Source organism: Otolemur garnettii, unplaced genomic scaffold (genome assembly GCF_000181295.1).
Source record: "Otolemur garnettii isolate 467f Iridium unplaced genomic scaffold, OtoGar3 scaffold00119, whole genome shotgun sequence".
Taxonomy (NCBI): domain Eukaryota; kingdom Metazoa; phylum Chordata; class Mammalia; order Primates; family Galagidae; genus Otolemur; species Otolemur garnettii.
In genome coordinates, this window is record NW_003852514.1 from 3510028 (window position 1) to 3533414 (window position 23387).

The 23387-nt window shown below is 41.5% G+C and overlaps 1 protein-coding gene across 2 annotated transcripts in view; it reads right to left on the reverse strand.

The window, feature by feature from the left end:
- The window catches only part of GLI3 (GLI family zinc finger 3), a 259436-nt gene that overhangs the window by 103601 nt on the left and 132448 nt on the right, over positions 1 to 23387 (reverse strand). For both annotated transcript variants that reach the window (XM_012809964.1, XM_003797546.3), the window contains exon 3: positions 13296 to 13401. In XM_012809964.1, coding sequence (XP_012665418.1) covers positions 13296 to 13401 — 106 coding nt within the window. The remainder of the gene's footprint in view (positions 1 to 13295; positions 13402 to 23387) is intronic.

Consider the following 23387-nt stretch of genomic DNA (forward strand, 5'->3'; position numbering starts at 1 on the left):
AGGCTTCAACTATCCCTGCTGGTTGGCCACAAAGAGTGGTCACCAAGTAGAGAAGGCATTGACATTACTGGGACTCTGTCAGACACAAAATCCTGATGAACTCATTGACCTTACCTGGACTCTGGTAGACACAAAACCCTGACTCACTCACTCATTGGATAGGATCCTATCTCTTTAAAAAAAACAAAAAACAAAAAACAAAAAAAAAACCCAACTTATATTGCATAATCTTCATCACAGATTATGTATTCAAACATTTCTGGCAAACAAATTTTTGGTCCTTTTTTTAGATGCCCCAGATTAAAACTACTCCCAGATATACTATCAATATATGCAGACTCCTGGTTGGCTGCAAGGCACCTCACCTGCTTGTTAAGAGTCAAGATTCTCATGCAAAAAAAGAAAAAAGGCAAAAACAGCTGAACAGAACCCTTATAGAAGGCTGCTCTGTAGACAGTTGAATTTTGTCAAGCTGCATCATAATGTTGTACAAATATCTGTAATGAGAGTATATTGCATTAAAGAATAAAATATTTACTTTTTATTTTTTTTTATTTTTATTTTTTATTGTTGGGGATTCATTGAGGGTACAAGAAACCCAGTTACACTGATTGCATTTGTTAGGTAAAGTCCCCCTTATAATTGTGTCTTGCCTCCCAAATATTTACTTTTTATTAATAGAGAATGTTAAAAAGCACAATTCATAGTTTTGTCAATCGTTCATCTCTACCCGAGTCATATGCCATATTTTAGAAAATAACACACATGCACAAGAAAATATGATTTTATATGTATGATTAAGATAGTTGAATAATTTTCACTTTTGTTGTTCATTATTTCTATACGATGGCAATGCATTTTGTGCAAATGATTGTGAAATTCTTTAGAAAGGTAAATTTAACTTAAATGGAGCTCCCTCTCACCTTACAGGATGATCTGTGTTACTAAATTGGGCGTGAGGATAATCACCCAAACCACCCTCCCTCTATAGCCTTATTCACACTGAAAGGTGACCAAATGACTTGGTAGCCTCCTTCACTGATTTTAAAACTAGTAATGATTCAAGAGTAGCCATGTTATTAAACCGGAATGAAGCGCTACTCTCCTCACTAATGAGGTTAAAAAATGTCTCTAGGTCTCCACGTTACAGGCACTTAGCAAGCACCCTGCCTGGCAAAGACCCACGGCAGATCGAAGCTATGGACTAATCACACAGGCCGGAATCAAATGGACTGGAAGAATTAGGAGACTTGTAGCTCAGAGGAATGTAATTCATGCAGAAAAGCGTTGTCAGAGCAAGGCCAGGGAACCTCGTGGGAAGAAAGCAAAATAAACAGTTCAACAAAGCAAACAAAGAAGGGCCAATAGGCTTTTCTAAAGCTTGAGTACACGGAGACTTCAGTGGGTGCCTAGGACAAAGACCTCATCAAAGAACACCCTTGCAAAGCAAACAGACCAAGGAAGGATGTTTCTCTCCAATATACTCAGGGAAGGCGGTGGACTCTACTTTTCATTCCTCCCGATTCAACTTCCACAACTCCCAACAACTCCCAACTTCCAATTCTCCCTCCTCCCAGTAAACACAGAAGCAACAACCAACAGTACCTAAATAACTAAAAAGTCTTATGTTTGCCTGGGTTAAAAGATAGGGAAAGGTGGCAGAGGCTAATGCAGCTTTCAGGAAAGGCCTTCAGCAGTGTATGAAGCCCCTAAGTCCCATCCACACAGCCTGCTATCCACACTGCCAAGAATGAAGAGACACATGAAATGCAGGACTCATACTTTGAAAACTCTCCCTCAGGGCAGTGCCTGTGGCTCAGTGAGTAGGGCGCTAGCCCTATATAACGAGGCTCTGGCCAAACTGCAACCCACCCCAAAATAGGCAGGCATTGTGGCAGGTGCCTATAGTCCCAGTTACTTCAGAGGATGAGGCAAGAGAATCACCTAAGCCCAGGAGTTAGAGGTTGCTGTGAGCTATGACACCACAGCACTCTACCAACAGCAATAAAGTGAGACCTGTCTCTTAAAAAAAAGAAAGAAAGAAAAAGGAAAGAAAAAAGAAAGAAAACTCTCCCTCAAACAGTATATGACACCTATCACCATATAACTATTCAACTGGGAGAGATTCCCTCCACAGGGGCCAGAGAAGCTCTTTGCAGAAGATTGCACCTCTGCTCAAAACTCTAGCCACACAATTCCCTTATAACCAGTGGAACCTTGACTTTAGCTAGTTATCCCTTAATTCATTAACTACAGGTGTTGTAGTCTTGAATGACTTTGATCAAGAAAGCAAAACTGAATACTTTAGGCTGACCTTGTTTTCCCCCTTCACTACCTTCTTTAAGGTGGAAGTCCAGGCATGCTGTCTTCCACTGATGAAGCCCCAGGACAGGCTTGCATCACTACAGGGAAATGGACAGAAGTGGGTGCTATGTGTGTGCATCACACAACCTGTAACATAATGAAGACAGATAAAGTAACCTACAATACTTACTTTAAATAAATCCAACGTGGTAAGCAATATAAGCAGTAATGCAACCCAAACAGAATTCTATGATTAATCTGTTATATCCCTGAAGAATACGATATGCAAAATCAGGGTACCCTTTAGAGGTTTGATTATCTTTGTTATTGACTTGCAAATTTATTTATTTATTTATTTTTGTCACTTTCCGTAAAGCGATTCTTTTGTCTCAGCCTCCCGAGGAGCTGGGACCACAGGCACCCACCACAACACTCTGCTATTTTCAGATACAGGGTCTTGATCTTGCTCAGTCTGGTCTCAAACTCCTGAGCTCAGGCAATCCACCTACCTTGGCCTCCCAGAGTGTTAGGATTAAATGCATGAGCCACGACACCTGGCCCTGACTTACAACTTGACATTTTTTTCCTGAAAACTTTCACTGGTGTGCATAGTGGTATAGATTGAAAACAATGAGGGCCAGGAATATGGCGATTTTGTTCTCTAGGGGAGCCACAGATTACTTGACTAGAGGCAAGAGGTATTTTAGTAAACTAGCAATACTTTCTTTGGATGGTGTCTTAAAAATATAAATCATACTCAAGCATCACGGTTTGATTTGTTCTGCAGATGAGGGAAATAATTTGACAGCTGGTGTATCCCTCCCCCATCTCCCTCAAATGATATAGATGCCGTTCACTTGAGATGAGCTTGGAAGTATTTGGATACTATTTGAATGCATTTAGAAGACTACTGGTGGCCAGGTGTGGGAGCTCACACCTGTAATCCTAGCACTCTGGGAGGCTGAGGTGGGTGGAGCTCAGGAGTTCAAGACCAGCTTGAGCAAGAGCAAGACCCTGCCTCTACTAAAAATAGGAAAACTAGCCAGTTGCTGTGGCAGGCGCCTGTAATCTCAGCTACTCGGGAGGCTGCTCAGGAGGATGGATCTCGTAAGCCCAAGAATTTGAGCTTGCTGTGAGCTATGATGGTGACGCCATGGCACTCAAAGCAACAGAGTGAGACTCTGTCTCAAAGAAAAGAACATGAAAAAGAGTACTGTTGATTCTCCTGTTCAGCAGTAGTTCTGCTCATCTACTTACTATTTCTTTCTCTAAGCGATCACCATAATGGTGCATCTTTTCTTCCCAGGCAGTTAGAGACAGACATTAATGTTGCCAGCCCAGGAGCACCATTAAAGTGCTGAGTTAACATAACCCTCTTAGGATGAGCACTTGCTACCTGGAATGACCGGGGCTCTATGTAAGCACGGGGCTCTTTAGAGACAATTTACAGGTGCTGCCTAACAGCAAGAGACCCTTCATGGGAAAACCTTTAAAAAAATGCCTTAAAAAACAGAGACAATGACTTCAAGGCAATTGCATATACATCTGATTTTGACATTGATTCAGATTTTTAGATTGGGGTGAAGCATCTGTTCCCTGCATCATGCTCAACTGAGAACTTCATTTTAGTGAACCTATAACCTCCTTGTAGTTGGATAAGAAAGTTTTAACTACCTATCACTTATAATCATGTAAGATGCTGCATAACCCAGAATATTAGGTGATGGGATTTTAGAAAAGCCATGGCTTTAAGGTACAGACCGTCACCGTTCTCTTTATTGGAAACGCACTTTCACGCTCTGAGGCAGTTCCTGGCACTTTTCACCATTCTCTCCGCGTTCTCTTCTCCATGTTTGTGCACACACGCCAAGACAGAGAGAAAAGAGGCAGGCCACAGAGTCTAGATCTCACCTTGTACGTGATGTTTTTCAAGACTAGAGTGATAAAAACGGATGCAAAGTCACCAATTCAGCTAGCTCACCCCAGGAGGGAAACCCAAACCAGCAAGCCATTTAACTTGTTAACTTTTACTGGACTGGAACGTAACAATGCCCATTACTGCCTTTTACAAGACTACATCAAAACTAAACAATGGCCGAGATATGTTTTTCCCATTTCTTTCATTATACGTAGTTATTTCATGAATGTTCTGAAAAAAAATCCCTACCCTACTTAGGACTCGGTGTATGAGTTCCAAAACCTACCTCTTTTCTGCTATTTCCTTTTAAAAGTGTGGTTAGTTTGCTTGGGTCACAGAAGATACAAATATCTGCTGTTACAAATAGCTAACTGGTTACTTACTATTCAAAAAGCAAGCAGGTTCCAGGAACTTTTGTTTTTTTGCTATATGAATTTCCCCGGGGGCAGGAATGAGGGTGCAACAATAAGAAGAATGAATGACAGGCAGCCTTGTGTCATGGTTCTTTGTTCCCCTGGGGAAAGGTCTGAAATGAACTAACTCAGTTTGCAGTGTGGCTAAAGGAAATGGCATGTCTTTGTTTAGGTGGGAAAAAAAGTGGGTTCTGTTACCTAAGTGAGGGGAGTGATGGCCACCGAGGAAGAGCTGCAGGCAGCTTAGGTTCGGACAGGATGCATCACATACAACTACCCCCAAGTGTTTTCTGGTTGGGACAAATTCTGTTCCATTTTCTCAAACACATATTTTGAAAACTAAATAAAACGATGGCAGTAAATTTGTGTTTTCTTTGAAGCCAGGCTTAACATGAGTGGAAGCATTGTACTCAAAGAAAAAAGTCTGTTACAGCCCAGTACCTCCCAGGCCCCCGCAACAGGTTTGACGACAGCCTCTATGGAGTCGGCAGCTTCCGGTTCAGTGAACGTGAATGCCTCAGTCAATATCTACTCCCGGCCGAGCTGCTGAGCGCAGCACAAAGAACACAGGAATTTCATCCAAGAAGCTGGCGCTCAGACTCTGAATATGCGCTATAATTAGGGCCTACTTTCTGTGCAACTGAGGACCAAATTCAATATTTCAGTCATTAGAAAGGCTGCAAAACAGACGTGCGTATTATCCCCTTTGAGTACAACTTATTTGTTGCGTGTTTGGTTCTTAATGCAAAGGAAAGCGTGGATTGGTTGATTTGGATTCACGGTGCCAGCTCATCAACATTTTACAAGTGTAGGAATTGAAATTCAACCACATTTTCATAACTACTATGAAGGAACTATGTATGTAGGTGGTCGAAGGCAGTTCTTGAAAATTTAGGCAGGGTTTAAACTTTTTCCCATCTATCATGAGAAGTGATAATCTAACGATCAGACCTATTTTGTTTTTTGAACTGGCATGATATTCAGTGGAAAATGTGGGAATGGCAATAGAAAAGCATGAAAACAAAAAATACGATGCATGGTACTACTTAAAAAAAAAAAAAAAAGCAAAGGAGAGGGCAAAGAGTAAGGCCGGAGACAGGGTGTTACTTTGGAACAGTGAGTTGGCAAACTTTATCTTAGGCTGCTCAGGTCATATTCTGTCACAGTCACTCAAACGTGCCTTTGCGTTATTAAAGCTGACACAGACAACACTGAACACTGTATTCCAGTAAAACTTTATTGATTAAAAACAGGCCTGGGGTGTATTTGGCCTACAAGCTACTGTTTGCTAATAACTGTTCAAGGTGGGTGTTCATCGAAGACCTCTCTGATAAGGGAATGTTGAGCAGGGAAATGTATGAAGGAGTTATAAATATGAATGTCACCAATCCAGCTAGTTCAGCCCAGGAGGTAAACCCAAACCAGTAAGTCATTTCACTTGTTAACTTTTACTGAAGAGGAATATTATGATGCCCGTTGCTATACTGCTTTGCCTTTTACAAAGATTACATCAAAACTAAACAATGGCCCAGATTATTTTTTCAAATTTCTTTCATTATAGTTATCTAATGAACCTTCTGCAAAACATCCCTCCCTTATGTAGACTCAGCTTTATGACTTTCAAAACCGACTTCTCTCCTGCTATTTCCTTTGAAAGTGTGCTTAGTTTGCTAGTTTGGGTCACCGAAGATACAAATATCTAGCTTACTGGTTACTGAGTATTCAACAGGTTAGCAAACAGGTTCCCGGAAACTACCTTAAGTGAGGGGAGATGGCCACATAGGAGGAGCTGTAAGCAACTTTGGTTTAGACAGGAGTCATCACATAAAACTATCCTCCTCTATTTTCTAGTTGGGACAAATTCTGTTCCATTTTCTCAAATGCGTATCTTGAAAGATCAATAAAATGAGCATGCTCCAGGGACATATGCATTTTAATCCAGTCCTGGATGGCTTCTATCCTGTCGGGCATACTGCTGTACTCACTAATCATTATGTACTTGTGTTTTAAACAGTCTTCTCAAATGCGACTGTTCAACATTTTAACCTGTAGATGAATCACGGTTTACCAAACTATTCCTTGTGGCTGAATATGGAAAGTGTCCAGTTGTTTATAGTGTCATAAATTCTGTAGCAGCAACACTGGTAAGTATCTTCATGTTTGGGCTATGTCCTGGCAAAGTAGGTCAGAAGGTCTGAAGGACGCCTTTTTATGGCTCTTTCTCACACCACCGTATTCCTACCTTCCACATCTGCAAATATCTGTGTCCCCAGACAGTCAGGGACACCAAAAACTTCTTAGCAGAATTATTAATAGTTGTTCTCTCTCAGTTTATATAAACTAGAGGGGCCATGGCAATGGTCTTCATTTTCTCTAACAAAACATGAAAGTCTAGAGCAGGGAATGTTAAGTCCGACACCTGGGTTAAAAATCATGGCACCACCTGCCTGTAAATGGTGTTCACTTCTCTACGCCAAGGTTTCCATATCTTTAAAATGAGGCTAATAATACCAACAACTCTCTCACAGGGTTGTTGAAGCATTACCAGGGATAATTATGTGAACACTTTTAAATAGTGCCTAGTCAATCTATTATTATAATGAAAGCAGTAATTGAATTTTTGTTTATTGAGTCCTAGCTTGTCGGCCTGGGGTGACACACTCAAAACAAAAACAACCCAAGGGTGATAGCAGTGAACAAATAACAGTCCGTTGTTGTTATTACAAATAAAACTGTATTTATTTAGGAGCTACCATATATAAAGCATGAACTCAACGTAGCAAATGCTAAGAAATATACAGTCTTTACCCTCATCTAGTTCATTTCTTTTTTTTTTTTTGAGGATTGGGGCTGGAGAGTATGATAGCATTAGCTACAGTATTTGATGTAATTTGAGATGCCTTATACTTTACCAGTCTCAATAATGTTTATGGCAGAGGACAAACACTGGAAGGGGGGAAAAAAAAACTCTGTTAATTTTAAATAATACTAGTAAAATATTTCAAACTGGTTATGTCCCCAAACATAATTACAAGGTGATAGTTTGGATATTTCTCCTCTCCAAATCTTAAGTTGAAATCTGACCCCCAATGTTGCAGGTGGAGACTAAAAAGGGCTGTTTGGGTCACTCGTGAGGATCCTGCATGAACAGGCGAGTGTCATCCTCACCATAATCCCTGAGTTCTCACTCTTTTGGTTCCTGTGAGAAATGGCTGTTTAAAAAGAGCCTGGCACCTCTCTTCCTTCTCTGTCTGGCTTCCTTCCTCTTACCTTGTGAGGCCTGCTCCCCTCTGCCTTCTGCCACGAGTAGAAGCTTCCTGAAGCCCCCACCAGAAGCAGGTGCTGGGGCCATGCTTCTTGTACAGCCTGTGGAAGCATGAGCCAAACTTCTGTTCTTTCACCCAGCCTCAGGAATTCCTTTACAGCAACACCAAATGGACTGAGACACAAGGTTTTCCCCAGTCTCCTCATTTTACTGGAAGCTCCCCTCCAAATGAAAGGAAAGGAAGCCCTATCATGCATGTGGCCTCAACATAGTTTTCAGAGAGTGGCGGGATGGAAGGCTGTTTCCAAATGAACAGTACAAGAGCCCCCAGTAAGCACAGTACCAGAATGGGGGGGGCACGCAGTAGTGGTCTGGTCACCCACTTACTGTCTCCTTCTCTTCTCTTACAGCCTTCTCCCTCTGAGAGGAAACATATTTATTCATGCTCCAAACTTGGCACCCATCTCCCTGCTCTCATCCTAAAAGGCAGTCCTAATCATGGGGCCGAAGCCTGGCTTACTTCCAGTGTGCTCCATTTCACAGCTCATGTTAATGATCTGCGTGTGCTCAGTCTTCTCTCAGAAGTGAAGGGAGGTAGACCAGGAACCCTGGGAAGAGCAGTTCTTCTTACTTAGGTGGGAGGATCCAGAGGGTCAGGCCGCCCTGGGACAAGCCACCCGGCCTCAACAAAGAGAAAAGCGGGCTACTGGGTAGAACGGAACACGAGTGCTCATTTGTCCCACATCAGAAAAGACCAAGTCAGTAATGCTGCCGGTGAAATGCAACAGCCAGTTTGTGAGTTCGCTTGGGGTACGGAACCAATCACATACACGGCGTGAGGCAAGGGCAACTCTCAGCTCAGCCGGCTAAAAGATCTGTGGGGGCTGAGTTACCGTAATGAATTAATAACTAAGGACCCTGCCTTGGAAAATGAACTGCAGATCTCAGTATGAAGCAGAGGGACAACTCTGAAATTCATTCCATAGTGATCAATAAATGAAAACACCTTATCTATGTAAAAGACAGATTCCCCCCCACCCCCAAAGTACAGAATGAATGAAACTGAATTGGAATTTAAAGCTACTTTATAATTTGAGTTTCTGCAAATACACCATGTCTAATTTTAAAAGGAAATGAGCTGTAACACTAAAAATGTAAGAGAAAAGGTACTTTCTTCATTCCAGTGAAAAGCAGTCACTTGAAAAGACAAGTGTATTCTGGGGTAGGGACTGAAACATACCAATTATCTAATTTTCAAGTGAAATTTCAAAAACTAGTAGCAATGTTTAGCCTAAAGGGCATCATTCATTCTCATACACAACAGTGCCTACCCGAGTGACACAAGAACACAGCACTGGTGTCAGCAACGAACAGGTTACGTCCACACAGGAGCCCAAGAAGTAGAAGCACGCATATAAAATTATTGCCTTGATTACGGGGATATGGATTGGGCTTGTCATTAATGCTTATGGTAACCTCACTAAGAAAGGGAGGACTCACTCTAATATTTTCTCTAAAACCTGGTACTTTTTGTTAGCTAGCTTAACAAGCATAGGATCTGTGTTCACGGTAAATGCCTTGAGAGAGAGAGGGACAGGAGGGGAAAAAAAAACTCTAATTATCTATATATTGAGAATTAATTCCTGGTGAATTCAGTGGGGAATAACTTTCAGAAGAAAAGGGAAGATTCCTCACATCCTTTGTTTCTTAATTTTCCAACTCCTTGAATTAAATACTACAAGGCAAGAATCTTCCAACCTTTACGTGACAACTCAGGGGAAGGTGACACTTAGATTCCACATCTTTCTTGTAAGTTCTTAATCTACATGCATGATTTTGAGTTAAGAAAGGAAATACTCATAAATTCTAATATTACTTCCAGTCTTGTATTTGAATCAGTTTAAGTTTCTATACTCTGTCTACAGTACCTAACCACAAGCCGGATAACACTATGAGCTTAAGTAGAATACATACACTAAAGGCATTCCATTTAACAAACTGGGTTCTTTAACACAAACTGACGTATTTCCGTACATATTTATGAGGCTTAGTGGTTATTATTAGGCTGTAATTGCAGTTGTTCTAACACCTAATAAGCCATGGTTGGAAAAACAAAGGCAGGTTAATTTGTGATTTCCTCTACTCATTCAGAGGCAAATTAAGTGTCAAACAGCTAATACAGAACATATTTCATTTTATGAGATTTTAATTTAATTCTGCACCATATCGTTGATGCCTTAATATAGGGTGGTTTATCTAAAAAGAGGAGCAATTTATAAACCTCTTTCAATAGAATCCTTAATGATAGGATATGATAGCATAATTATCAGAGCGCCTGCCCTCCTTCTAAACATAGACCTGTCGGCATTTCCATCATCTCAAATCCTTGGTTTTAAAAGACTTGCAATTTAATTTTTAAAGTTGGCACCAGAAGAACAATTGTGTGTACAAAATAATGAGACTATCCCCAAATTTTGTCATCTTATAATTAAAAATATTTATTCCGAAGACTCCATAAGCACACTTGATCTCTTTTTGTTATAAGACAATTATATAGCATTTGGAATTCAAGTTCTAGACTAGATGAAATCATTTTATTTTTTCTAGGTTATGGCTTTATCCCTTAGCAAAGATCTGCTTTTAAGGTTTCTGTAAGGGAGCCACATTTGCCTAGATTACCCTCCTCTCCCAAGAAGATCACAGGCATCTACTTATCACACCTGGGAAGCTACAGACGCAGCCCAGGGACTCATAATTCAAGGAGACCAGAAGAGAAATGCCCAGTATTTTTCACACTCCCAAGCTGCCTCACATGCTAACCCTAAACATTTGTTTAGAGTTCTAGCTTTTCAGAGTGCTCAGAAAATGAACATTATTTCCCTGAACTCTTCCTACAGTTTGAAGAGTTGAGTATGGCAGAGAGCTTCATTTCCATGTAATAAAACTAACCCAAGTGACACACACAAGGAAAGGTGCCAGAGTTCACAGCCCACGTGGGTGGCGAGACGAGAGCAGGAATTTGAGATCGCGCCTGCCCATCTCCCTGACCAACACAGTGCCCAGCCACGTGCTGGGCAAGGCCCACAAAACGAGCAGAGGGCAATGACCACTATCAACACGGTAAAAGCAAGAGATGAAAGCACGAAAATAAAGGGGCACACAGGTGCTAGGAAACAACCTCTGGGACAGCCAGCAAAGGTGACACTTGGGTCGAGCCTTGAGGATAAATGTCAGCAGGAGCTGGCTATGCACAGAGGGAAGGCTGATACAGGGATGCAGAGAGAATGGCCCAAAGGGATAGCAGTGTGACTTCTCTGGCTGCCTGGAGCCACTTCATGAGTTCAGGGTCCGCCCTATGCCCTGCTGGATGTACCTAGCAGTACCTAGGCCCCCAGACCTGTTTTCCCTCTCAGAAACTTCTAAGACTTCTCTTTTGAGGCTTAGAACAATTGACCAGTCTCAAATTATGAATCTTTGATAAGCATACATTTATTTAGAATGCTAGTAAACAATTTAGTCAGTTGCTGTTAAAATATCCTAAAGCTTGACTGAGAAAGCAGGGCATATGAAAATCCACAGAAACCCCAGCTCAACAGTAACACCTAACTGCAGCTCCCCTACCCGCCCCACCTACAGGACTGTGCAAACCTGACCTGCCTCATCCTGGCAGGGTGAGGGGGGCTTGTTAGCACCAAGAGCCAGTGTAGGAACAGCAAACAGGGCCCAGAACACACAGCAGTGGATGGATGGATGGATCAGGGTTTGCCGTTATGACAGTCTGCCAAGGAACCATGATTTGGGGCTTTTATTGATAAATTAACATTTGAATATAATTACAAGGCAACCTATAATGAATCCAGAGGAAACAGTTCAGTCTATCATGGAAAGTCATTTTTAAGAACTTCTCTAGAACATGACTTTTGAGAGAGCGAAGAATTCTAAAATTCCACATAAAATGTGATTTGAATCCCCACATCACACACAGACTGATGTCTGGGAGGAATCAGCCAGCCATGTCTCCAAGGCCTATGTGGCCCCTGTGTGCTCTGCACTGACAGCCACGTGGCCCCATCTGTCTCATAAAGCCTCTATATAGTAGGGTGAGTTACATGTCATGTTTCAGGTCCAATCTGGAATTTCCTTCCCTTTGTTTAGGGAATTTTAAATTGGCCTCTTGGTTTTATTTGAGTGTATTTTTAGCAGGCTTCAGCACCCTGTAAATACTTACTTGTGTTCCAGTGAAAAGTCAGAGAATAAGTCACAAGTTTCTGCATTCTCTCTCTATAAATACCCACTTCTCCTCTAATGCTCAGAGAAGTCTGCAACACAGATTTATTACCTACCTCCAGGCAAATCCGCTCTGAAATTACAATTCAGTAATAGGAGATGGATCCAAAAAACTGTTGGTAAAATATTATATGTGTACTTAGGCATGTAGTTAGGATTGTTAATATCAATTAATTCTGTTCACAGAGGAGGACTTGTTTTAAAACAACTTCATTTTTCTCTGGCATAATATGTAATTACACAGCTGTAACTAATAGCCGTGGAGATGCAATCTACCATCTAAATAACCAGCATTATTCTTCAAAGTATTATTTGTGCTTTTCTAACTTTACTGTCTCAGAATGAAGGGTGATTATTAGATATGACTAAATATATATATCAAGGCCATTAGCAAGGGACAGCCCCTCCTAGAAAGTGGCTCCGATTATTATAGTACACGAGGGTTTCCTGGACACCACTACAAAAGAATACTGTTTAGGTTTGTGAATTCACTGTGCCTTGCTCCCTCCAAACCAAGTAAGACGATATTTGCTTCCACTTCTTTTACTTTCCTAATGTATGTTATCACCGCTATTCTTTCCTTTTATCTTTGTGTAAACCATGTACTCTATCACATTTGCTATTTTGTTTGGGTGACACTCTCATCAATCAAGTGACTGTTGGTGAATGTACCATAGGGGCCATGAAAATTTAGCATAAAAATTTCATTATGATTCATTGTGATCCCCAGAACAGGACTTTCATGTAACAGAAATTACAGCATGAAAAACTTTGAACCTAACATAGACCAAATACGTATTCTGAGCGGTAAGTTTCCATTAGGCTTTTACTTTTTAATGTTGTAGTTCTAGCCCAGAGAACGCACATCAGCAAAACATATAGGAAATACTTGCCAGCTACCTAGTGTGACAGGCATTCCTCAGGAAGCAGGAGGGATTTGCTTCAGTGAATCCGGGAACAGAAAGGCTTGCTATATTTCAAAAGTAAATCTTGTACTTCTATCACATCTTCAGAGCCCAGCAGACATGCCATTAACAACAAAGTCCTGAGATAGGACAGACCGAGATTTTCTTGCATTTTCGTTACTAAGTCAAGTTTTAATACTTACACATGCAGTGGGGGAATAGGAGATGGATCATAATGGTAGCGGCCCTCGTGATGTCTTGCGTCAATTGGCACAGGAGGATGGAAGGCAGGAAAAAGATGTGGTGGATCTGAAAAGAAAAACAATCAACCTGCATCAAATGACCTAGAAACAGCATTCAATGCGTGAAGCAGTCCCGCTCCCCAACCCTCACTCCAGACACCGAATCTCCTACTAACAAGGCCACGTGAGGTACTGCACAGGTAGGAATGAGTAAATCCTTCCTGCACCAGCCTGAGGAGGGAGAGCCTACGACTATAGCTAAAACCCAGACAGGAAACCAAGAAACAGAGGAACAGCACAGCTGCCTACCCTGGAAGCAAGGCCAGCCAAGGGAGAGGGGCTGAGGGGAGCCACAAAACAAAGTGGAGAGGCTTTAACACACTCACATGAAAAAAAATTGCATTTCAAGTAAATTAGACAAAGCCATTGCAATATACATATTAGCTTCATTTCTCCCATGCCTTTTAGGGTGTCCTTTTAAAAGGACCTGCTAGAATCCATGGCTGATATAGACACACACACAGGCACATATACACATACACACACACTTCAAAAATATTTTAAATGTACATCACCCCCCCCCCCTTTCTTGTCTTAGGGTAAGGGTAGGGCTCCATAGTCTCAACACAAAAGCAGCAAATCTAGACACTGGCCTGGCTAGGAGAGATGAGCTGGCCAACTGAGACTCACAGAGGGAGGTGTGGAGCCCAGCTCCAGGAATTCCTGCGGAGGTCGTATTAATATTCCCCTTGGATCCAGACCCCCACCCACTCCTGCCCTTCCTCCTGCACAGCTCAGGCTCCTGGGTTCCCGTATGTGCCCTTAAATTGTTCATCCACATTGACTCTTACTAAGTGATACCCATTATCTCTCGCAAATTTAAAATAAACTTTCATTTTTTAAAAAATAGCAATTCACTATAAATGTTAAAGAAAGTTTTAACAGGTTTTATAATAGGAAGTAGGACTGATACTCTGTACCCACACGTAAGTTTTTCCCAAGTTTCAAGAAGCAAAATAAGAGTCTATAACCTGGAGGTCTGAGGGTTGACTCCACGGCTATCAGACCTGTATCCCAGCAAACGTGCTGGGATGTACTCTTCAAATATGTACACGTATTACCTGTCCACACATGGTCACCCTGGCAGCCTGCCCAGAGCCAAGATTGTGGGAATTGAGATGTATACCAAACAAGCCTCAGAATGGCTTAGACTTACTTCTAAATGCCTGAAGATTTTGTGCTGAGGTTAGCTGAGGTTGGCAGATTCTAAAGGCAATTTCAAAGGAGGCACCTATGGTGAACAGGCTCTGAGCACCCAGTGGAGGCGGGCACAGAGCCTCTCCAGTAGTCTGAGAAACTATGCCCAAAATGCACGAATTAGGATGTGGACCATACCTCCCAAGGCTGGGAGCACTGTGCCCCAATTGTGAATTCTCTTAAATGCAAGTGGATGACTATTAGGTGTGCATATAGGTTCCTGGGTTCCCTTCCTTAAAGCAGTTCCTCCATCCACATTTACTTTCGAAAATTAAGGATGAACACGTCCTAGAAAAAGTGCTACCTACCTCACTGCTGGGTGTAATTACCGTCACCCTCGGTGTACTTCCCTTGGGAAGCTATGCACCAACACCAGAGCCTAGTTCACCTTTCAAAGTACTTCTTCCTAAGAAGAGTTCACAAATTTAATTGTCTAGCCTCGTATATGGAATTCAAGTGGTTTTGATTTCCTTTCCTACCCACCTCTACTTTCCAAATTTCCTTCAACAAACATCTACTAGAATATAAGAATAAAAAGCATGTCTTAAAAACTATAATACATTATTTCTCTTGTTTTGTATTTTGCCCTTGGTGCCTTTGTTTGAGGATCTAAGACTGTGGTTATGGAAGGAAAAATAAAATGAGTAAAAAACTCTAAGCATGGTATTGATAGAAATTCTGTGGTCCACAAAAGAAGGACCACAAACTGTGACCCTATCAATTTATCACCAGATCTAGAATCTACAAAACTTCCAAAAGGATTATTGTATCGAAATGTCAATTACTCACTGTACTTTCTACTCATTGTAAGACTGGGTAGGGAGGGCCTGGTGGGTGACATAGAAAGAAGGAAGGGATGATTTTGGCATTGTCATATCACTGTCACTGTGATATCACAACATATGACAATGCTGGAAATTCAAGGTGAGGGACAAACAACCTCATAATTTTTCACACATTATACATTTTATAAAGTCTATGCCCCCCAAAATCAACATTTCACCAGTATTTCACTCCCAATATTAGGAATTAATATTAAAGGACTCAGGAGCTAGTTCTTTGTAATACAAAATTTACAACTAACTCACTAAAAATTAAAAAGTTTAAGTTGCATGTTTATCCAGCAATGTTGGCAACTCCATTGGTGCACCAAACTAGCAATTTTGACAATTAAAATCTGCCCTCTAGAGAACCAAAACATTCTATTTTATTATTGTTCATAAAAATTACTCATCCTTCTTAAAGAAAAAAAAAAAAAAACCTGAGGGCTGTATCTGTGGCTCAAAGAAATAGGTAGCCGGCCCCATATACCAGAGGTGACGGGTTCAAACCCAGTCCCAGCAAAAACTGCAAAAAAAAAAAAACACAAAACAAAAAGAAATACAAAAAGAAAAACCATGAAATTGAGTGGAGTACTCACTAGCTTGAAAGTCCAACTTATACTGGTGAATCTCCCCTGATTTTAAACTTTGAAACAAACCCAAATCAGATACGAATCCAGAAGAGGAGGATGGCCATCAAAATAGAAGTGGCTTTTCCATCTCTTCCAGTCCCTTTGGCCATCACTGCTGATATAACATGCTCGTCTCCAGCAGATTCTTACATATTACCTGCTTTTAGAAATCAGAGAAATAAACTTGCTAGAACTGTGTGTGAATTAAGCATTCATAAACGGACCCACTCCTAAGGGCTGCTCACATGCAGCCTGTTTCACATGGCCCTTTCAAGGGACACTGTGACAGCGATGACTGTCATAGATGGAAGATATTTTTACTTCTTTACTTCTTGGCTGTGTTCTGTGTGATTAAATTCTCTCCACCAGATAAGTGGGTGTTAACTGTATTTGATTTTCTCTATGTTGGTGAAACTATGAATTGTGACGAAGCGTAAGTCCACATTTTTCATACATACAGGACTCAAAATGTGTGAATTTATTCCACATTTAATATATACCTTATAGGCCCCGGAAATAAGGCATTATCTTCCATATGAGCAGTTATAATGAAGTTGCAGTAATGATGTGCACAGCGGTGAAGACCAACTAGTTAATCCTGTAAAATCAAAAGCATGTGCCCAAGGGGTATAAAAATCTGTCCCCTAGGGAAACTTTTAATGCTATCACTGATATTTAAAAAGTAACTGCCATCTTTTCATTCTTTCAGGATTTAAAGATACTCTTTCTCTCACTCACCCTCCCTTCTTTCAGAATGAAAGAGATGATGACCAAAACCTACAAATATATTTGAGAAGAAAATATAAAACATAATTACTGAGGCATTTAGCAGTCACTTCCCACAGCTGAGTCTGTATTTTGTGAGTTTAAAAGTTAATTCCGACTAGAAGGATGGGATGCATCTCGTAACACTGTTTGCACAAAGTGTTTATTTATGTCCCAAGGAAATTTATGAATTCTGCATTCTTGAATTAGGTTTAAATAAAGAACAGAGAAATTAATGGATGTGATCTGACTTGACCAAAGACATCTGGTTTTAGTTTAAGTGTTTTACTATTTCTGTGTTTCTCTCTTGATTAAATTTAAAATAACTTTTCCTGGACTGCTGAAGTCTGTGGGAACAATTATACCTTGGGTTGGTTATTAGTGGCAATCACACCTCTGAAGCCACTTTCTGGGAAAATACGATGGAAGACCCCCTCCTCTTCCAATTCAAGATGTGCTTGACCGTAGCTTAACAGGATGAATGAAGAATAAAACACAGTCTGAGCACGTCCTTTACCATACGGGGCATGGCATGATGTTAAACTTAACTCGTTTCTCAAAAAATGCTCCTGAATCCCCAACGTGGAGTTCTCGCCTCACCCGCCTCTTGGTTTACCATTTCTATGAGATCAGCGGCATAGTCCATCACGAGCCCAAAAAGCTGTCAGAGAAAACCCACATGACAAGAGCAGCCCCGTGTCGCCAGCAGCCACCATAATTATCCACCTCGCGGTTTATTATTTACACATGAGCAGCACAGCTGTGGAGCATCATAACTCAAGTGTATGTGTAATAAGTTACCGCACTGCAGCCATCTCCTGCCCTGGCCCTTGACAAAACACCACATGATGACTTCTCCAAAGTCACGCGAAAACTGCTGAAGCAGAAGGAAGTGCCACTAAACCTGGCTCCCTCCTATTTATCATACAATTTCCTGACTGATGGTTCCACAAACCAGCTGCTAAGTGCTGTGTACTCTACTGTCAGCAAACTAACGGGCTAAATGGAAGACAGGGAGAATAATGTGCAGAACTGGTAGAATCAATTTTACTGAGGGAATTAAAATTCTACCAGGTGGGGGTGGGTCTATGGAGCCCCGGTACGCAGCCAACTGTACACGCTTATGGTGGCAAAGATGATTTATTACAGACTCACAAGAGGTTTGACTATTGTACCCGAGTCCTCTAATGCCAAAGAGAGATTTGAAGAGTGTGTACTCTCTGAGGTTTGAGTGGAATAGTCTTTAAACCCTATAAATATGTAATTGGCTTGACACATGTTTCAACTGAAATGCATAGTAAAAATATTTGTGCTGGGTAGAGTTGTCAGTATTCAAATTCACACAGGCTGTCATCGCACCGAGCATTAAGGGCTCTCATTAGGGATGAGAGGCATTGATTTTTAGGTCTCTTCGCAATAGCCTGGGCTGATCGTAAAACCTGTAGCCAGAGAAGAACCAAGAGAGGCACTTGGAGATTTATCTTCAGTTGGATCCTTCTCCCCAAGAAATAGTTTTAGTATCCTCAGGCTATAAGATCTCTTGGATGCCATCCTGGGGAACTGTCTTTTAAGGTTTGAAATTTACATACAAAAATTGTAGATTAAAAAAGAGAGATCAAAGTCAGCTCAGCTAGTGCCCTGAAGGAACAATTCACCAAATGATACTTGAATGGCCTACAAGTGCCCAGGAAACAGCACCGACAGGGTCGGCAAAGGTAGACTGCCAAGTGCAAACCTCCTTAGGCTGACTGCAACAGCAAAGCACCTTGCGACTGATTCAAAGCAAGAAATGGTTTTCCCGTCATTAGGGTCAACTCTGCCAGCAGGAACGGCCAGTCCTCTCAACCTCGTCCCATCACCTGCCATCATTAGACATGCCCCTGAAAACTCACGTGGGTTTCTGAGTGTGATATCCACTGTGCCAAAACAAAATAATCATCCAGCTTCTATAAAACAAGTGGGAGAGTCAGAGTGCTGGGGGTGGTGGGAGAGAGACCCCACTGCCCAGGAAGCCGCTCCAGTGATGCAGTGGACAGGCGCCCACACCACGTCGCTGCTTCTTTCCACCTCACCCGTCTCCGGTCATTATCCTCCTGCCTACAAGACCTTTACCAGGCTCAGTGGCCGATGAGAGACAGTGCCATTTGGACAGACTCCATGATCCGGATTGACCCACTAAAACTTGGTCCTCCCTGCTATTCCTGCCTGTGGATGATATATCACCAGGAAGGAGCTGATCAGATCTTTCTGGGAACACCCCTGAAATACCTGACAAGGAGGAGCTAGAGCAGTGGTTTTCAATGCTGTGCCAGGAAAGGAGCTTAGGTGTGCTGCAAAAATTTTTAAAGATCATTAAGTTATTTTTGAAAGAAGTCAAAGCACAGTAAGTATATTCTTTTTTTAAACTTTTTTTTTTGATCAACATAATTTAAGTGTGCCAACGAAGTTTAACTATAGGTTCAAGTGTGCTACAAGATTAAAAAAAAAAAGGCTGAAAACTGTTGATCTAGACCAAGATCTATGGGCTGCTGTGAGTGGAAGCTAAGGGGTCCCACCCCACAAGGGCAGCTGTGGACTTACTCCAATTCCTGTGTTACTTACTGTCCCATGGAGCGCTTCACGGAGCAGTAAGAACATTTCTTCTTCTTCTTTTGTTTTTTTTTTTTTTTTGAGACAGGAGCCTCAAGCTGTCCCCTTGGGTAGAGTGCCCTGGCATCTCAGCTCACAGCAACCTCCAACTCCTGGGCTCAAGCGAGTCTCCTGCCTCAGCCTCCCAAGTAGCTGGAACCACAGGCGCCCGCCACAACGCCCGGCTATTTTTTGGTTGCAGCCGTCATTGTAGTTTGGCGGGCCCAGGCTGGATTTGAACCTGCCACCTTGGGTGTACGTGACTGGCGCCTTAGCCACTTGAGCCACAGGCGCTGAGCCGGAACATTTCTTCTGGTCTTACAGTATGTTATGTAGAGTTGCAAAGTCCTCCAGAGTCATTATTATGGGTCATCATAAGTTTTGAGACACACAAAAATCAAGAAATGTAAAATCCATGCAAACAGAAACAAATGAAGCCCTCCCAGTAACACTGATAAGCTGAGCAAGCTGAAACTTGCATGGGTGAATCAGAAAGGACACTGTTGACTGTGTTTCCTGGAAGTGACATAATGGGCCATAACACAGTCTGTCTCCAAACTCTCGTAGTGACCCACATACAACCTTCTATAATGTGATGCAAGTTGAAAGAAACTATGGTTCTGGTATGCTCTGGAAACTTGTAAATGCCTTGCTAAAATATCTTTCTATCTATTCTTTTCGTCACAAGCTGGAGCCTTAACATGAAGAGATTTGTGCCAAAGAAAGATCTCCGAAGTACTGCACATGGGGCAGTCGTAAATAAAGTTTTACTGGAAGACTGCCACATCTGTTTGCTTACAGATTGCTCATGACTGCTTTGATGACTAGCTGGGATAGAGAACCACAAAACATAAAATATTTAGTATTTGGCCCTTTATGGAAAAAGTCTGACAAATCTTATTACCAGAATAAAGTAATTTTCTGAAATTACCACATTTCAGAAAAACCATACACCAATTTTTCCTTATAATACAATTTAAGCAGTAACACTATGTATATAAAATATTTTAAATGGAAACTTTCTTTAAATGCCAACCTGTGTGACTCAAAAACATCTTTATAGTAAGTGTCCATACTAACAATTAAACAATAAAGAGATATATCATCTAATTTTCAGAAAACCTGTAATAAGTAGATACGTTTTAAGGTAAAAATGATAACAGATACAATTTATCATAAGTCTAGCAGATAATGGCAATGATGGCTTAACATCTGCAAATTTATCTTACAAGTTAAGTAAAACACACAAATTTATATAGAAAACTACTTAACAACAAAAACTAGGCTATTTCTTAAACCCAAGAAATTTTTACTTCTGGCAATTACCAGTTAGCTGTGACCCCTGGTTTATAAACTTCTGTGGATGTTCCTCAGTTCTCAAATAGCAAGCTTTCTATTCATTTATTTTGTGTAAGCATGTAGGCACATGAAATTAGTTAATATTTGAGACTTTAGAAACCTCTGCCTTTACCACCTCACAGGTGTTCTGGGTAATGAGCAAAACAATTGACCCTTCTGGACCCTTCTAACTTCTTTCATCCACAAGTTTGAGCATTTCTCTGCTAAAGATGATGATGCCCAGTGGTGGAAAAAGAACCACATGTCCCAGTGGCCAACCAGTCATGCCCTCCAACCAGAGTCTCTGGAACATGTCTCTGCTGTGGGAGACACACCTGCATCCATGGTGGTTTTGGATCTCTTCCACATACCTGCATCCATGGTATTTTTGTTTCCAGCTTTCCTGCCCTGATAAGGCAGAAAAAATAACTGGATATAAAGGCAGCAAAGAGAAATAAGAGGTTTGCAGTCATTGTATGTAAACTGTGGAGCTCTGTGGGAAATCACAGGCAAACATGTAAGAATCACTTGACTTCACTTAACAGTGACAAGTCCACTGACTTTGAAACAGGTTGATGGTGTATCTTCACTGATAAATAAGAAAAATAAGCTGGGAGATGAGAATATGGAAATTAGTTACAAGTGGCAAATTCTTTTATCAATGACCATATTTTTAGGGCAGCTCAAAGCAAAAGTGAAATCCATAACTCCAAAAAATAGACATTGGGATTCTTAATCCTTGTGAAATGAAAAGAGAGGATAACTGTTTCCATGAAAAGTATTTGGTGGCTCAAGTCTAACTACAGAAACTTTGGAGTCAATGGACCCAGAAGTCGTCCTGGATTGTAAACCAACAACTAATCAATGAAGGTGGTCTGGAAGTCATATTCTACCCAAAATAAATCAACTGACAAAAAACATTTCAAACTCTTTTATTTAGTGCTGCAAAATTAGCAGAAGCAAAGTAGGGAAATGTGAAAGCAAATTAACAGTGTACTTTATAAAATGTATCTATTTAATACATCTCTTTAAGGAATCCTCTTGACAATCTTAAATCAGCATTTTCAAAGCTTTATTATTATTCCCCTAAGTTTTTTCCTCTTTATTGCCTATTATAAAGATATTCCTGAGACGTAAGAAGAGGAAATTTCGTGATCTGTTCAGAAAAGCTAAATGATCTACCCAAAGCTGCACAGAACAAAAGCTTCAGGTGCAAGCTGGGTGTGCTTCCTATTCCGATGCCATAGCACATTGGATGTGGCATTTCAAACACGATCTCAGCCTGGGAGGCTTTGGGGAAAATCCACGCACCATTTTAGAGCCCCAACTGGACTCTCAACCAGAAGAGCAACCCCCAGAAGTTCTTGGGCAACACAACCCCCCACCCCATGCCCACCTGGAGACTGCCTGGGATGAGGCTCAGAGCGTCAGGGGAGTTAACTCTGACTTCACAGTTGCAGAGGAGAATGATGCCATCAATCCAAGGGCGTCACTCATCAAAGACCACTTCCAGAAAGATTCTGAAGTCCAACCAGTAATGTCTCAAGAGTGAGGTGGTTGGCAACTTTGTAGCAATTGAGAAATGAATGAGACGCTCTGATTTTGCTCAAAGTCAGACAAGAAGCTTTGTGGGATTAGACTCTCCCCTATGAATCTCCATCACCTATCCCATCTGTAATTCCTGTTAATCAACAACTAAAGGTCTTTCAGCATTTGCCCAATGATGAGTAATTAATAAGAATAATAGAAGCAATGGCAAGCATAAATATTCACTGAATACTTTAATACCGGTCAGGCACTGTGCAATGCCTGCTAGACTTACCTCATTTATTTCAGCAGCCTAAGAAGCCTCATTCCACGGATGAGGAAATAGTTAAGGACCTCGTCCAATGCAGTGGTTCTCAACCTTCCTAATGCCTCCTAATGCCATGACCCTTTAATACAGTTCCGCATGTTGTGGTGACCCCCAACCATAAAATTATTTTCGTTGCTACTTCATAACTGTAGTTTTGTTACTGTTATGAATCATAATGTAAATATCTGATACACAGGATATATTTTCATTGTTACAAAGGGGTCACAACCCATAGGTTGAGAACCGTTGTTATGGAGGAAGCAGTGATACAACTAGATGTCTTTCTACTCCCAAACCCGGGCTCTCGGACACCCTGATTCTTAACACAATAATATCAGAGCTCCGACTTTCTAATCCTCTCTTACCCAGTATCTGCATCCCTAAAGCCGAAACTGGACCACGTCCCTCTTTTCTTCCCAGATCCGTAGTGGCCCAGGACACACCCCCCCCTTCTCCAGCCTAAACTGTTCACCATGACATTCAGGCCCCAACCGCCTAGCTCAATCCAGTTTACTTTACCATGTGAGAGCCAGTGTGCACTCAGGCTGTCATTCTCTCTATGGCTCACGGGGTCCCCTCAGCCGAGAGCAAACTCCCTCTCTTCAAGACTCAATGCAATACCACCCCCTCAGCGAGCTTCCCAGAGGCTCCAGGGCATCACATGCTCCTTCTCCCCTTCTAATTCCCATGAGCTGGGACCACAGAGACAGGCTGTGGAACCCTGTCTGCACCTGCACCTCGACCTCGCCGCCCCTCC